Below are 14,197 nucleotides of genomic sequence, written 5' to 3' on the forward strand. Positions count from 1 at the left end.
GGATATTTTTCTCTCTTGTTTGTATTAGGCTTCCCTTCCATATCTAAACGTACCTAGAGATATGTCGCTGTTGTGTATCATGGGAACTTATTAATCTTTGGGGACTGGCGTTCTCACTAGTTAAGTAAATATACATGAGCTGCTGTGCAAGATACAAGCTCCCAGCACCTTCAGAAAAATCTGTTACTTCAGCTTCCCTCTTTCTTCCCATCCTCCTCCTCCTCCCCTCTCTCTCTAACATGCCGCCTGGGGGCAAATCTCACTCTCTCTCATCTGCTGCTTAATTTCACTGGAGCGGCCCTCAGTAATGAAGCGCCTTGATGTACATTTGCCAATTTCTGCCTCTGCCACTGCGGTATAATTGGGATGTGACTAAGCATGAATACCCAGCGCAGGGTTGGTTGACCTCTCGGCGACCCCGCGAATAGCGCTTTTGTCATAATGGAGGTATTATCTCACATAATCTGGGAATGGAGAGGGATTGTCTGCAGGGTGCCAGGGATGGAAATGAATTGATATAACTCCCCGCTCCTGTACACCACAGAGGAGGAAAAAAACCCCCTGCAAGTTACATTTTTTTACATGCTCATAATGAAGACATTTTCTTCTTATCTATCGCTGCTTTATGTTTATTGGAGTAGGAGAGCGGCTTCTAGCAAAAGCAGGGGTGTTTTTTTAGGAAGGGAGGGAGTTATGATTTCTGTGGCACCAGAGAGGATTTCTCTGTAAGTGTGTGTGTGTATGTCAGCCTTTTCCCTGCGTGGGTGCACTGTGTACTCATGCACATGTTAGTGTATGTGTGTCTGTTAATGACCCTGTAAAATGACAAGCTGAGCTGGCAGTGAGAGTACAGCCGACGGTCAGAGAGAGCGAGAGAGACAGAGCGAGAGCGAGAGAGAGAGGAGGTGGAGGAGGCAGGAGAGCTGAGATGGTGGAGGGGGTGCGGGGGGATATGGTTGCGAGGTCGGTGGTTGCACTGTGATTCACCATGCTGTCATCAGAGGGACGGGGGCCCCTGCGTGGCCCTCTCTATTCCCACCTGAGAGGCCTGCAAATGGAGGGGCCGCGCTGTCATTATTTACAGCCTGCAGCTCCTAACCTTGGATTCGGAGCTCATCACGGCGAAGGGAAAATCAGATTGGACTTGACGTGTACCCGAGCCAGTGACCTTGATAAGTGTGAGGTGCCTGCAGCAAGAGGTTAGGGAAGAAGAGCTCTCGCTTCTGTCGGCTTCGCTGTGGATTTGCACGTGCGTGTTTGTGTGTTTGTGTATTTCAGCCAGGTGGGGAGGGGCGGAGGGGGCACCGCTGAATGACTGAACCATGACTCAAGATGACACGCAGTAGACGCGCTCGCGGTCCCAGATGCAGCAGTCATATGTTGCATTATTACTGTTCATTTTGCTGGCACTAGCGCTGAAACGATCAGCTCAAGGTTAATTAATTGACTAATTGATTAATCTGTTGATAGAAACTTTTTATAGAATTAGAATAATTGTGTCAAAAATAATTTTGATAACCATTTACCAATTTGTTATTTATCAAGCAAAATGCGTAGGGATTAACGGATGATGAAAATAAGTATTAGTTGCAGCCCTAGTTTTACCAGGCAAAAGCCACAAACTCTCCCTTATCAGCAATGTTTGTAAATTGGCAGCCTTGGTCTGAAAACACACCTGAGCCTTGCTTAAAGTAATGAATTTTTTCCCGGGTAATTTTATTTTTCTATTTGATTATTTATTTTTTCCATCTGAACTAGTTACCTGGAGACCAGAGAAGGGGGAGCGCAAAATAACAGGAGAGCATCTCAGGATGGGTGATGAAAATGCATTTTTCTTCCCCTGCCGAGATGCTATTTGGTCGTGTGAAATGATTAATTTCACACATATACAGGTCATCCCCGAAAGCAGCAACATCTCATTCACAAGGGGCCCCCGTCAGCAACAAAACAGGAGGCTGCAATAAAATGAGCAAACAGCAGCACGTACTGTACGTCAATAAATCTTTGGAGGTTAAACCTGAGCATTGTAGAATTTGAGCAGCCCCCTTCTCTCATCAGGTAAAAGTCACTGAGTACATCAGAACTGTAGAGACCAAAAAATGGTCAACGAGCAGTTTGGGGCGTGTCCTGTGGTAGCAGGTACACACTCTCTCACACACACACACAGTCAGTGTTTGCATAAGTAGGCTGGAGCCTTGAATTATGGGGTTTGTGTAAATAAGGAGATGAGACTGTTTTTAGCACACAGGGAGGAAGGAGTACTTGGATTAGAATAGTGCCTCTGTGCAGAGTGGAATTGGTCTTGGGTTGTTTACGACAGCTCGCAGCCCTCATATATCACAAGCAGTATGTTTGCTGTGAAGCTACAGTTTGTATGCCATCTGCCTTAGCTGAACCTGACCCTTCAAACAGACTTATATTTTGTAAACTGAGCTCACTGTAATTGCTGTTTGTATTCTCTCTTTCTTAGTGGATGATCCAGAAACCCCACAAGGTGGCTACCTTCTTTGGGTGCATCGGTGCCGACCAATTCGGGGAGATCCTGAAGAAGAAGGCAGACGAGGCCAATGTTGATGCCCATTACTACGAACAAAACGTGGAGCCGACTGGAACCTGTGCAGCCTGTATCACCGGGGACAATAGGTTAGCTACCTCTCAGTCACCCTTGACCAAGAAATGACCCTCTAGCTCAGATTCAAAAGAGTCATTTAGGTACATTTTAACATCCTCAGGCAGTCAGTTGACTTCTCAGGGCTGGAAGTCATAACAGGGAATCATCGCCCGGCTCACACATCAAAAGGAAAAAGAACAGCTTGAGTATGTTTTTCCAGGCCCCCACTCAGTCTCTGCCGCCCCAGTGGGTTGTCATCCATCTATAGGCTGACAGTAGCAATGTGTTAAAGATGGCTGGGCTATCCCAGCTCTCACCTGTCAGCCTCCTCGGCTGTAAAAGGGGCTTTAGCGTCTCTGGCGACTCTCACGCCAGCATCATCAACAGCACGTCTGAGACAGCAGAGGTCAAAGCCCGTGCACACACACGTACACGCTCACACACACAAATATCACTAACAGTGAGGTCTCCAGTTCATGATAGACCAGGTGTGGATCAATAACCTCCTTCTCTAAACACTCCCCTCCCCTGCAACCCTTCATCTGCTGCTACTGGAGTTGTCAGTCAGTCAGCGGCTGGACCTCGACCGCCCCGGGAGCCGGCCCTGCTGAATGGTCTTAGTGGGCTTGTTTGATGTGGGTACTGACACTTGAAAAGGTCAGATGCCATGCTCAGGGAGACGAGCTCTGTAATATTTCTTACAGGTGTTTAACAGACAGCTCGGGAGGCCAGAGGAAAGGTCGCCTACTGGGCCAGATTGGAAGGGTGATGGCTTTGAAGGACAGGGAGCCACTGTGTCACAGCCCCCAGGCTTTGATTAGTGCAGGTTTTCAAAAAACATTCTCTACTCAAATCTGACAATTTGAGTTCCAGACTCTGAAGATACTGTATGTTGAATAATCACATTGAATAATTACAGGATATAAGTTTATTCAGTTTTTACACGTGTAATCAAAGGTTCAATCAGTCAGTCCCTCAAGGACTTTTTATGGTAATTGCAGCCTGAAATTACTAACTTTGTAACAGTTTTCAAAATAAAATTATGCCACATTTTGTGAACAATTTTATGTTATTTTGCAGTAAATTGTGCTACAATTTAATTTAAAATTGTTCAAAGAACTCATGATGTATAATAAGTGAGATTAAAACGTCTGTAGCTAACCTTAGCACTTATTACCATACCATTTAGTGCTCCTATCAAGTTCCATAAAACACATATTTACTTTTATGTGTTAGACTGAAAATAGTTCAGTTTTGGTTAAAAAAAAAATTAGAAAATCTTGGTCGGAGGACAGGAGCTGCCCGAGAAGACAAGTTTTAGGGAAAGTCCTTTACACCACAGTTACAATGAGGTTTGCTTATGGAGATTTTTGTTGATTGTTTTATTTAGCTTTGTATCATTAAAGGCACAGTATGCAGGGTTTTCTTTAAACACCCCCCCCCCCCCAAAAACCCCCCCCCCCAAAAAAACAAAAAAAACAACCAAAAACAACAATGTATAGACTCTTAGAAAAGAAATCCCTCTCAATCATCTCTTATGACCCAAGTGACCAACTGTATTTATCTGCAGAAATCCTGCGCTCGCCTGTATTTTCTTATTATCTTGCTGTACTGGGGACACATCTGGACGTCAACCTTTGGGTAGTGATTGGTAACCCCCAGCCAATAACAGTGTGAAGGATGTGAGGTCAGGACTCATAGCGAAGCAACCAGGTTACATCGCTGTCGCTGTCTCTTTCCTCTGCTTCGCTCTGCTCTCTGTCTCTGTGTCGTGGATGTATAAAGAGCTGCAGGTCTGTGTGTCTGCTTGATGGAGGGCGGGGCTGAACGCTCTCTTTAGTCACTCTCTAGCTCGCTTGACCCACCACTGCTCTCTCTCTCTCTCTGAGCTGGGGAGGGTTAGGGTTAGGGTTATGGTCCGACTTTGAATGCTGTGTGTTTACAAACACCAATCAACAAATCCTGCATACTATACCTTTAAAAATAGTTTGATGGGCTACATTGAATTATTTTTATGTAGAAAACTGGTTATTGATCAATTTGTCAAGCATTCTTCCATTCAACCAATATTTGTTAAAGAAATGGCGAGATAAATATTGCAAAATTGTAAATGATTTGAGGGACAAATTTGGCTCTAAAGTTCCCCAGTTGCTTGTTTTAGTATTAGTTTTACCTCCTAAATGCATTATATCATTAGATCTATCTATTATCTGATATTACATTCACTCTGCATGTCTTATGTCTATTTGACTGCCTCAGATACTCTACCATGACACTGTCATAGTTGTCCTAACCTTTGAGTCCATTACTGCAGCTTAAATCAAGTGCAGTCCCTATCCTGCTATCATACCATAGCCTCCAACATCACATCCTGATCAACCCAGCATAGTGTTTATCTTCTCTTTGACGCTAATCATGTTTTTTAGCTTTTTCTAGCTGTGTGAAAAGGTACCTCTTACTGTCATTGCACCCTCCTGTCATATGGTCTCCTAACAGTTTTCCCCTAAGTAGCAATGATGGTTGCATTCATTTTGATGGTCACTCATAAAGAGACAGCATGCAAGGACTGGCTAATGAGCTCTGTTAAGGTAATGCCACCTGCTTCACTTTCCAGCTCCCGCCACTCACTACTTAACTCAAGTGTTCATTTAGTAATGCATTTCTGTTGTTTTTCCACCTTTGTTTTAACGGTCGACCACTTTTCCAGCTGATGTGATAATATGAATAATTTTGAGGTGGCTCATTGTTGGTCTTGAAAATCCCTCCACTTATTTTAATCTCTTCTCTCTTGGTGTTTTAGATAACTCATTTTTGAAAAAGAAAGAATGATAAAGACATCCAGATGACTTCAATTCACCTTGTTTCAGACATTCTAAGGAACCATTATCATCCTTTTATATCTTGAAAGAACAAAGGAAATTCTGGGGCTTGAGTGTTTTTAGGGATGTTTTTGAGACAAAATTAAGATGGATGATAAGCGAGGTGGAAGATTTATGGGGTCTGTCTCGGCAGGTCCCTTGTTGCTAACCTGGCAGCGGCAAACTGCTACAAAAAGGAAAAACACCTGGACTTGGACAGCAACTGGGAGCTGGTGAAGAAAGCCAAGGTCTATTATATTGCGGTAAGTGAGACCCTGTACATTCAAAATGACTGCTCCCTAACTCTATTGCCAGAAGAGGACAAAATGTTAAGAGGCTTTATTCAGGAAATGCCTCAGCGTGCCTTCTGCATTGTCAATATATCCATTCATCCTTTGTCAAGTGAAATGAGCTATGTTACCTATTGAGACAATACAGCTCCATTCTCCCCATTTTCCCCTCGTCTTTGTGCATGAAGCTGCAACACAGTGTGAAATTGTTCTACATGTAATGCATTCATTCATTCCTTTTAATGTGAAGACAAGCCAACAGGTGCTGCGAAAGTGTGAAAATTGATTATGCAAGTTCATTCGGCTTTACCCCCTCCTACACAATATTCCCCTTACAGACAAAACACACACGAGGACAGATGTGCGCTTCGACATTCACACACACTCAAGCTGCACTGCTGAGGTAATGTCTTCACTTACAGCTTCTGGAGTAGGATGGCCTGCCATGCTCATGTTTCACTGTTTGGGATTACATTTAATTCCGGTAGATCAAGATTTTCTCTGATCTGAAGTCAAGATGATAGCCTTGAAACTGCACTGCATTCCACATCTTTAAGCAGGTCATTATCGGTATAAATCAGCATTACAGCCTAGCAATCAACATACTCCTTGGCATATTGTCTCAAGCGAAATACACAATGCTCCCCCTGTTGCTCACAAGCCCTCTAACCATGAGAGTACTGTAGTGCAATAATGATAGAGGTTTCATAATTAGCTGCCCAGTCACAGAAACAAACACCAAAAAAAAAAAAAAAAGCTGTCATTTCCTGTGCCAGAAAGCAGATCAGTCAGTCCATCCTCCAGAGTTTGTGTGGTCTCATTTTTAGCCTCTGCTCCGCATTAGCAAACACGGCACATCCTCTGCAAATTGGCAGTTGGGTTTTGCCCACATCCGACAGTCTTGCGCGCAGGGAAAAGCTTCCGTGGGATTTGAGGGGGGATAGAAGGGCCACAAATGGGTGTTTGTCAGTGCTTGGAATCTCAAACAGGGTGTTCAGCGTCCCTCCTGGGCCTCTTTGTCAAAACAGGGGGATCATTCGCTTTATTAGAGTCCCATTCGCACTTCTAAAGTACTTAGCCAGATACACTGCCACAGCTATTCCCACTTAATACTGTGTGGCGTGTCTAGACCGGTGTTCACTAAGGCCTCCTCTCTCCATTAACCTTGTCGAGAGCACTCAGATGTATTTACCCAATTTACAGCCAGATTGTACATTTTCTCCCTCACTCACTCACACACTGTACCAACCTCTGCTGTGTATTAATGTGCTTTGTTGATTTTCATTAAAACGGCTGCTGGGTGGGACACGCGGCCTTGTACACTCTAATCTGTAAATTTAATTACCGGAAAGCACGCATGTGTGTATGTTAGCATGTTATTTGCTTGCACGTGCGTCAGTGTTTGTCGGAGCATGTGTGTTAAAGAGGTGATTGATGATTCCTGGCAGAGTCTCTCAAGGTGCCTGCTACTATGTGGTGTGATTGGATGAAAACAGAATTATTAGAGGGCTCTTGCAGCCAGTCTGGCTCATCCAGCAGCAGCAGCAGCAGCAGCAGCAGCAGTAGCAGCAGGGCTGGTGGCAGACGCAGAGCAGGGAGGCAGCACTGCCATTTCTCACAAAGAGAGAGAATGTTGAACTCCTGCCAAATGTTTGGTGGCAGGCTGTTGCTAGGAAATCTGGGTCCTTAGGCAAATCATTGCACAAAGACCAATAACAAAGGCGTGAGGGGGAAGAAGGAATGGCTAAATGCATTTCAGGCAGAGGATATCTATTTTTTGTTGTTGAATGCCATTGCTGCTGCAGTGATGTTTACAGTTATTTCTTTCCCCGACGATTGTAAACATCAGAAATGGAGGGTGATGTATTGTGTGAAGGGGAGATGAGTGACTCTAATTGGTGGGGGTGATGTGTGCTTGTTGGCCCAGTTAGCCTCTTCTCCCCCCTCCTTCCCTTCACTCCCGCTTTCCTTCCATCCCCATCCCCCCTTGGCCCTCTATGGACACCACCCTCCTCCTTTTCGTCTCTTTTGCTGTATCCTTTGCCCCCCCCCCAATTTCTCCAGTCTTTCAGACACACATACACTTGCTGCTAAACACACACAGCGTACACGCACACATTCTGCAGCATACCACTGGCTTGTTTTTCTTACCACTGAGCGCTTTGCCCTGTAATTTGATCTCCACTGCTTGATGCATCCTCCATGATGCCACTTTGAATTAACCTATGGCTCCACAACTCTCCTTAGTCCCAGCTAATAAAATGGCCTCTCCTAACTTATGCCATTTACATGCAGGAAAAAAAGAAGCTCTTGGCTCTAGGTCCATCTCCTGGTCATGCACAGAGCAAGTAGCAGAAATTAAGAAGCGGGGAGACGAACAAGACAATTGACTGTGAAAAGGCCTGTTAATGACTGGGCACAGATGGTCAGAAATAACCCAAGGATAGACGGAGGAGACATTCGCCTCTGCCAACTGGCCTGATACACAAAACTCACCCAATGAGACACAAGCTGCAGTGCTGTTAGGTCGCAAACCTGATCACAGCTGTGGAAGCTGTTCGTTTATGCCCTAAACTAACGGCGCAATCACCGTTAGCCTCAGAGAGGTTAGCCACACCTGGTAAAAACAGCTAGCCCACCTTTTTTTCAAACAGCGCAGCGAGTTGAAGAAGCATTTCCTCACACTGTTAACACTGGCACACTGCATATAGCATTAATTGGCAGTTGTATTCTTGCCCTCACTGCAGGGGAAAGCTGAGTTCAGCTTCAGTCACTGTAGCATAATATGCAAGGAAAAGAGGCAAAGGGGAGAGCGAGAGCAAAAGCAGGAAAAAAAAAAGCGCAATACTGGCACCACTAGCAGCACGTCAGCCTGCTTACACCCCAGAGTGGCACACATACACACACATTGTTACTCCGCCCCACCAGCCCCTGCAATTTGCAGCCAAAAAAGCGAAGGGAGAGGTTTTCCACATACACAACTGACACCTCATCAGCCAGCCAAAGGGCTGATTAGCACAGAGGTGACTGCGGCTGTGTCTCTGTCCAACTCAGAGGACCACACTGTCCTCACGCTGACCTTGAGCTTCTCTCCCTCTCGTCTTTTTCCTTCTTTTCTATCCTCCTCTCTTTTTCTCCTCTTCCTCTCACCACTGCTTTTCATCTCCAAAATTCCTCCCTTCCTCTGTCTGCATCTCCTCCCTCCTTTCCTCTCCTCTGTCTTTTCTCTCTTTACTCTCCACTCTGTACTGCACCACTCTGTACTGCCCCTGTCCTTCCACATAACTAGGGAGGGATCACGAGGCAAAATGCAGGCAGTGGAGAGAAAGAGGAAGGGAGGGAAGAGAAGTGGAGGGGGGAGAAAAAAACTGGCAGGCTCCCCCTTTGTCTGCAGGCGATCAGTTACAGTCTTGGTTGCCGATGAAATTTAATCCCCACCGCATTTACATGCCAAGTTTGACTTCTGGCAAGCCTTATTAAATAGATTTGTAAATCATTTCATCTTGATTAGAATCTGTTCTCAAGGGATCAACATTTTTTCGCCTTGCTTGTGTTTTGTTATGCGCACAATCTGTGCCCACTGGTGTTAAAATTTGAAAGTCAACCCTTGGTGGTGTTATTTTTCTGTGTGAGCGAGTGTGAGCAGTAGGTTTAGGGGACAAAGAGCGATGGGTGCCAAGTCCTGTCCGTCATCGGCCAAGCCACTGTGTCAGCATGTCTCCCATCTCTGGAGGTCATGTCGGCCAGCGAGCAACTGCTATGATGTGTCTTCTCTTTATTAGGCTGACACCACAGTGTCTTTAGCATGGAACAATGTCATTTCAAATTGCGCGTAATCAGATGGCATTTTGTAATTGCCAGCAAACATCTTATGAATATGAATTCATAATTGTTCAATTACAAGCTGACTGCATCATATTTATTGGCTTTTTATTTTTTTCTCCCGCTGGCCTGGGCCAATTATAGGATTTCAATCTTGAGGCAATCAAGTGATAAGGGTGAGGCGTTTAGTGTTTGCTGTCACTATATAATTCTCTCGATTGTTAAACATGCATCTGGGAGGGCTGTATTTGTCAGAAGGCTGTGCGTGGAGGTGCACCTGCCTAATTGAGTGGTAATGAGCTGTCAGGAGTGCAGGCTTGGTGATTGGCTCTCGGCGGGGCGTCCCGTGCCAGTGGGATGTATGGGCTGGCCCGGCCCTGCTGGAGGATCAGCAAGCTCCACGGCCTGCAGGCCCGAGTGGGCGGAGCGTGGTAAATTAGGGTGGAGAGGCCAAGCGACGCTGGCTGCTGAGACATTCTGCGGCTTTCACTCTTCTACAGGATTTATTTAGGTTGTTTACAATTACCCTTACTCCTGATTTGGTTTTACTACATGGTGTCAGTTGTGAAACAAGTTTTCAGATCCTTAATTTAACTTGAGTAAAATTAGTGATGCTGCAAGGTAAACATGTTCCAATAAATTAAAAGTGTCATTTTTACTTAAAGCCACTACATGTAGAATTAATTGTGTGATTATTGTATCTAATTCTTATGGAATAAGTTTGTTTATAGGAAAATGTGTCTGAAATGACTCCCTATTTACTACGTAGTGCACTATATTTACTGTCCACCATTTCATTGTTTGAATTCTGAATGAAAAAAGTAGTGTAAATTACATGAGCATTATGGAATCCCTTAATGCAATGCACATTTTATAGATGTGAAGATTAACAGTTTTACAACAAATGTTAACATAAACTACACTACTGGTCAAAAGTTTTTCCAGTTTTTTATTGAAATTCAAGCAGTTCAAGTCCAATGAATAGCTTGAAATGGTACAAAGGTAAGTGGTGAACTGCCAGAGGTTAAAAAAAAGGTAAGGTTACCCAAAACTGAAAATTATACAAAAACACTTAAAAATGTAGGTCTTTCCTACAGAGAAATTGCAAAGAAAGTCAAGGTGTCAGTGACAGTACAGTTTTCTTCACCATCAAAAAGCACTCAGAAACTGGGGGAAACTCTGAAAGGAAGAGGTCTGGCACACCCAAAGCCACAACAGAGTCAGAAGACAAGTTTCTGAGTCAACAGCTTGCGTGATAGGTGGCTCACAGGACAACAGTTTCAAGCACAGCTTAATAGTGGTCGTAGTAAGCAAGTCTCAGTTTCAAGGGAAGAGTGAAGAGAAGACTTGGAGTTGCAGGTTTGACAGGTCGAGTTGCAGCAAGAAAGCCATTGCTAAGACGTCAGAATAAGAAAAAGAGGCTTGTCTGGGCCATGAAACACCGCCGATGGACTACTGAAGACTGGAAGAAGGTGTTATGGACTGATGAATCAAAATTTCAAATATTCTGTTCATCACGCAGGAGTTTTGTAGGCCGTTGAGTAGGCGAAAGGATGGTTCCTCAGTGTGTGACATTAACTGTCAAACATGGAGGAGGAAGCATTTTGGTCTGGTGCTGCTTTTCTGGATCCAGGGTCGGCTACCACAGCATTCTGCAGCGCCATGCAGTACCCTGTGGTATGCACGTAGTTGGTCAGGGGTTCATCCTACAGCAAGATAATGACCCAAAACATAAGTCCAAGCTATACCAGAACTACCGTAGGAAAAAAGACCAAGATGGTAAGATTGAAAACATTTTTTCAATAAAAAACTGGAAAAATTGGGGTGTTCTAAAACTTTTGACCGGTAGTGTATATATATGCATTATATTATTACATTTTTATTGTTGTAGCTGATTTAGATGTTGCTACCTATTTAGCATTTGTAAGCAGTATACAACCATACATATAATGTAGGAGATATAAAAACATGTCTTCTATGAAGACATTCTTTTTACTATGTTGTCAATCATAATCTCTTCATATACCACCCTCCACTGGAAGAGTTATAAATACCAGCAAATACATTAATAAACACTTATTTTAGAAAACCATTTATTGAATGTTTATATACTGCTTATACAATAAATGGTGATAGGGGGACTTAAACTAAGATGTTGCCCTTTAATCTATGACAGTGCATCATATGAGGTGATCATATGATTTGTCAGTGAAATTTCAAATGCAAAATCAATTGAATCAGTGAAGTAAAAAATAAGATATTTCCTATTGAAATATGGTGGAGTATACGTACAAAGTTACACAAAATGGAAATACTGAAGTAAATAAACTAAACTTTGTTGCTTACCACCACTGTTCCTTTTATTTGTTTGATTAGATGCAATATAAACACGGTAAGCTTTGTGAAAGCAAATACTTTTGGAATTGTGGATGAGAAAGTTTACAGGATGTCAAAGTTCACTTCATTTTCTTATTATAGAGGAGAGCACCATGGCGGAGTTCACATCACACTGAATGCTGACTGGCATCTATTTTAGTTTAGATTTGTGTATTTATGCAGTTTATTTTTATTTATTTATTTTCATTTTTTGTAAGAAATGTGTGTGGAAATGCTTAAAAGTTGGCAGTAATGTGCTGGTTTTATTTTGGGAGTCTTTATTCTCAGCCCCCTAATTTGAACAACAAGGACGAAAAATGCTTTAATCCACTGTATCTTGAGTAATTTTCTCTAGGGGAGGGTGCGGGTGGGGGGCACATTTTTGGACTCTGGCAGGCCTCCAGACTAGTCCATATTACTTTACCAGCATGCAGTGGCTTTCTCCTTGTACACCCACGTTACCTTGTAAAAACAGTTTTTCTCCTTCAGCAGGGAAAACACCATGTCCTTTCACCCCAGATTACTGTGTGCATCTGCTCCACCGGCAACAAGTCTGTTTTCCATTCCCTCGCTGTAAAGGGGATGAAATAGTTCAGACTTAATGATATTTCTACTTTACTTCACCTCGTCCCCTCGCTCCCACTGCATCAAAGCACCCGGCGTGTGTGCGCGCCTTTTTATTCATGAGACCAAGTTGTAAAACGTAGAATAATGTTTCAGCCCTACACTGGGATGTTGTGGCCATTTGTGCGCGTTCCACGGCTTAATTGAATAGACTGAGTAATTATTTGTCAAGTAATGCTGAGCAGAAAATAAATAGCCACTTTGCGGCTGTGAATTGTGCCTGATGGCCATGTGTTGATACTCTCACCAGGGAGAGTAAAAACCTGCTCTACTGGCTAAGTATCTGATTAAGATTCACATGATGGAACCGCAGACGCTTTAGGATAGTGTGTCTCCTGGGTGAAGATGGTGAGTAGAGTTAAGTGTCAGACTCTGTTATATTATCACACTGGAGCATAAAGCTTCGACTGAATAAATATTGCTGGATTATTCTCCTCACCACAAACCATCCGCAGCACTCGGGTCAGCTTGACAGTTTCTGAAACTGGCCTACAAAGAATTGCCGCAGATGTGCGTCTCTGTGCGGCAGATGCTGGACACTGTTCTTGGAGAATTGTTTCCTTCTGCAAGGTTTCATTTTTCCTTTTATGTCGCCGTAATTTGTTTATGGTCTGTAAGAAGCCAGTGCATATCTTCCTTCTGCCAGTTTGGCCTGGATCCATTATAAACTGCCAGTAATTTTTTTTTCCTTTCCCTTTTAAAGGAGACTAATGACTTCTAAGGATAATATAATATTTTGTAATGATTTGATCATTTATTCATTAGAGCTATAATCCCCAAGATTTTTATTATATCAACCCTCAATTTTGACACTATTTATGGCTGCCATTCAATGTATTTGCATAATTATTACCTCTCTGTTTAATTGTTCCCCCCCCCCAACTCAACTTTCAAATGTTCAAACGCATCTTTAGTTCTTCCTCAGCAGATGGAGATTGCTTAGTTGTCAACACATGACCTGAAAAAAGTAACAAGTGGTCATATATCATTTCAGATTGTCTACACATGCACCAAGGAATGACAGTAAACAATGCATATGTGTTTCAGGCGTGATGTGGATGACAAAAGCTGGTGCATGCAGGCATTTCATGACATTAGATCACAAGTTAAGTGTTACCATGTTGACTGTCTTCTTAAGTCTTCAGTGTTTCGTGACTTCTTTAGTTGTCTCAATACATAGTTTACTGGGCTGCGGTAATACTCTAAATATGCCCTTTCAAGGTTTGTTTGCTGCCCTCACTGGTATATACAATTTCAAACAAAACAACTGGTCATATATTATTAAAACATATAGGTGTCGTCACATCAACCAGGCCTGCATTAAGTCTCAGTTAGCATATTTATGGGTTAACACATGCATAGGCATCTGAGCAATCGAGTGAGTGGAGCAAATGCATCACTATTATTCAGTTAGGAGAAGTTATGGTTTTGACACCTTTTTGTCTTCTAAAAAATCAACTTATCATCATACAGTCACTGCCGTCTGGGGATTATATTTAAGCAGTCTATATCAGTGATCATTTATTATTTTCAGCAACTGACAAAAAAAAGTAATAAACAAATCCCACATCTTTGGACCACTCAGTTGTTCAGTGGAACCTGTCACTGATCATTTG

General features: G+C 43.2%; 1 protein-coding gene across 1 annotated transcript in view; it reads left to right on the plus strand.

Annotated features, from left to right (window-relative positions):
* Positions 1 to 14,197, plus strand: part of adkb (adenosine kinase b) — a 102,449-nt gene that overhangs the window by 37,319 nt on the left and 50,933 nt on the right. The window contains exons 4-5 of the mRNA XM_062442789.1: positions 2,471 to 2,643; positions 5,624 to 5,732. Of these exons, the coding sequence (XP_062298773.1) occupies positions 2,471 to 2,643; positions 5,624 to 5,732 (282 nt within the window). The remainder of the gene's footprint in view (positions 1 to 2,470; positions 2,644 to 5,623; positions 5,733 to 14,197) is intronic.

The sequence above is a fragment of the Scomber scombrus genome, chromosome 21 (assembly GCF_963691925.1).
Source record: "Scomber scombrus chromosome 21, fScoSco1.1, whole genome shotgun sequence".
Lineage (NCBI taxonomy): Eukaryota > Metazoa > Chordata > Actinopteri > Scombriformes > Scombridae > Scomber > Scomber scombrus.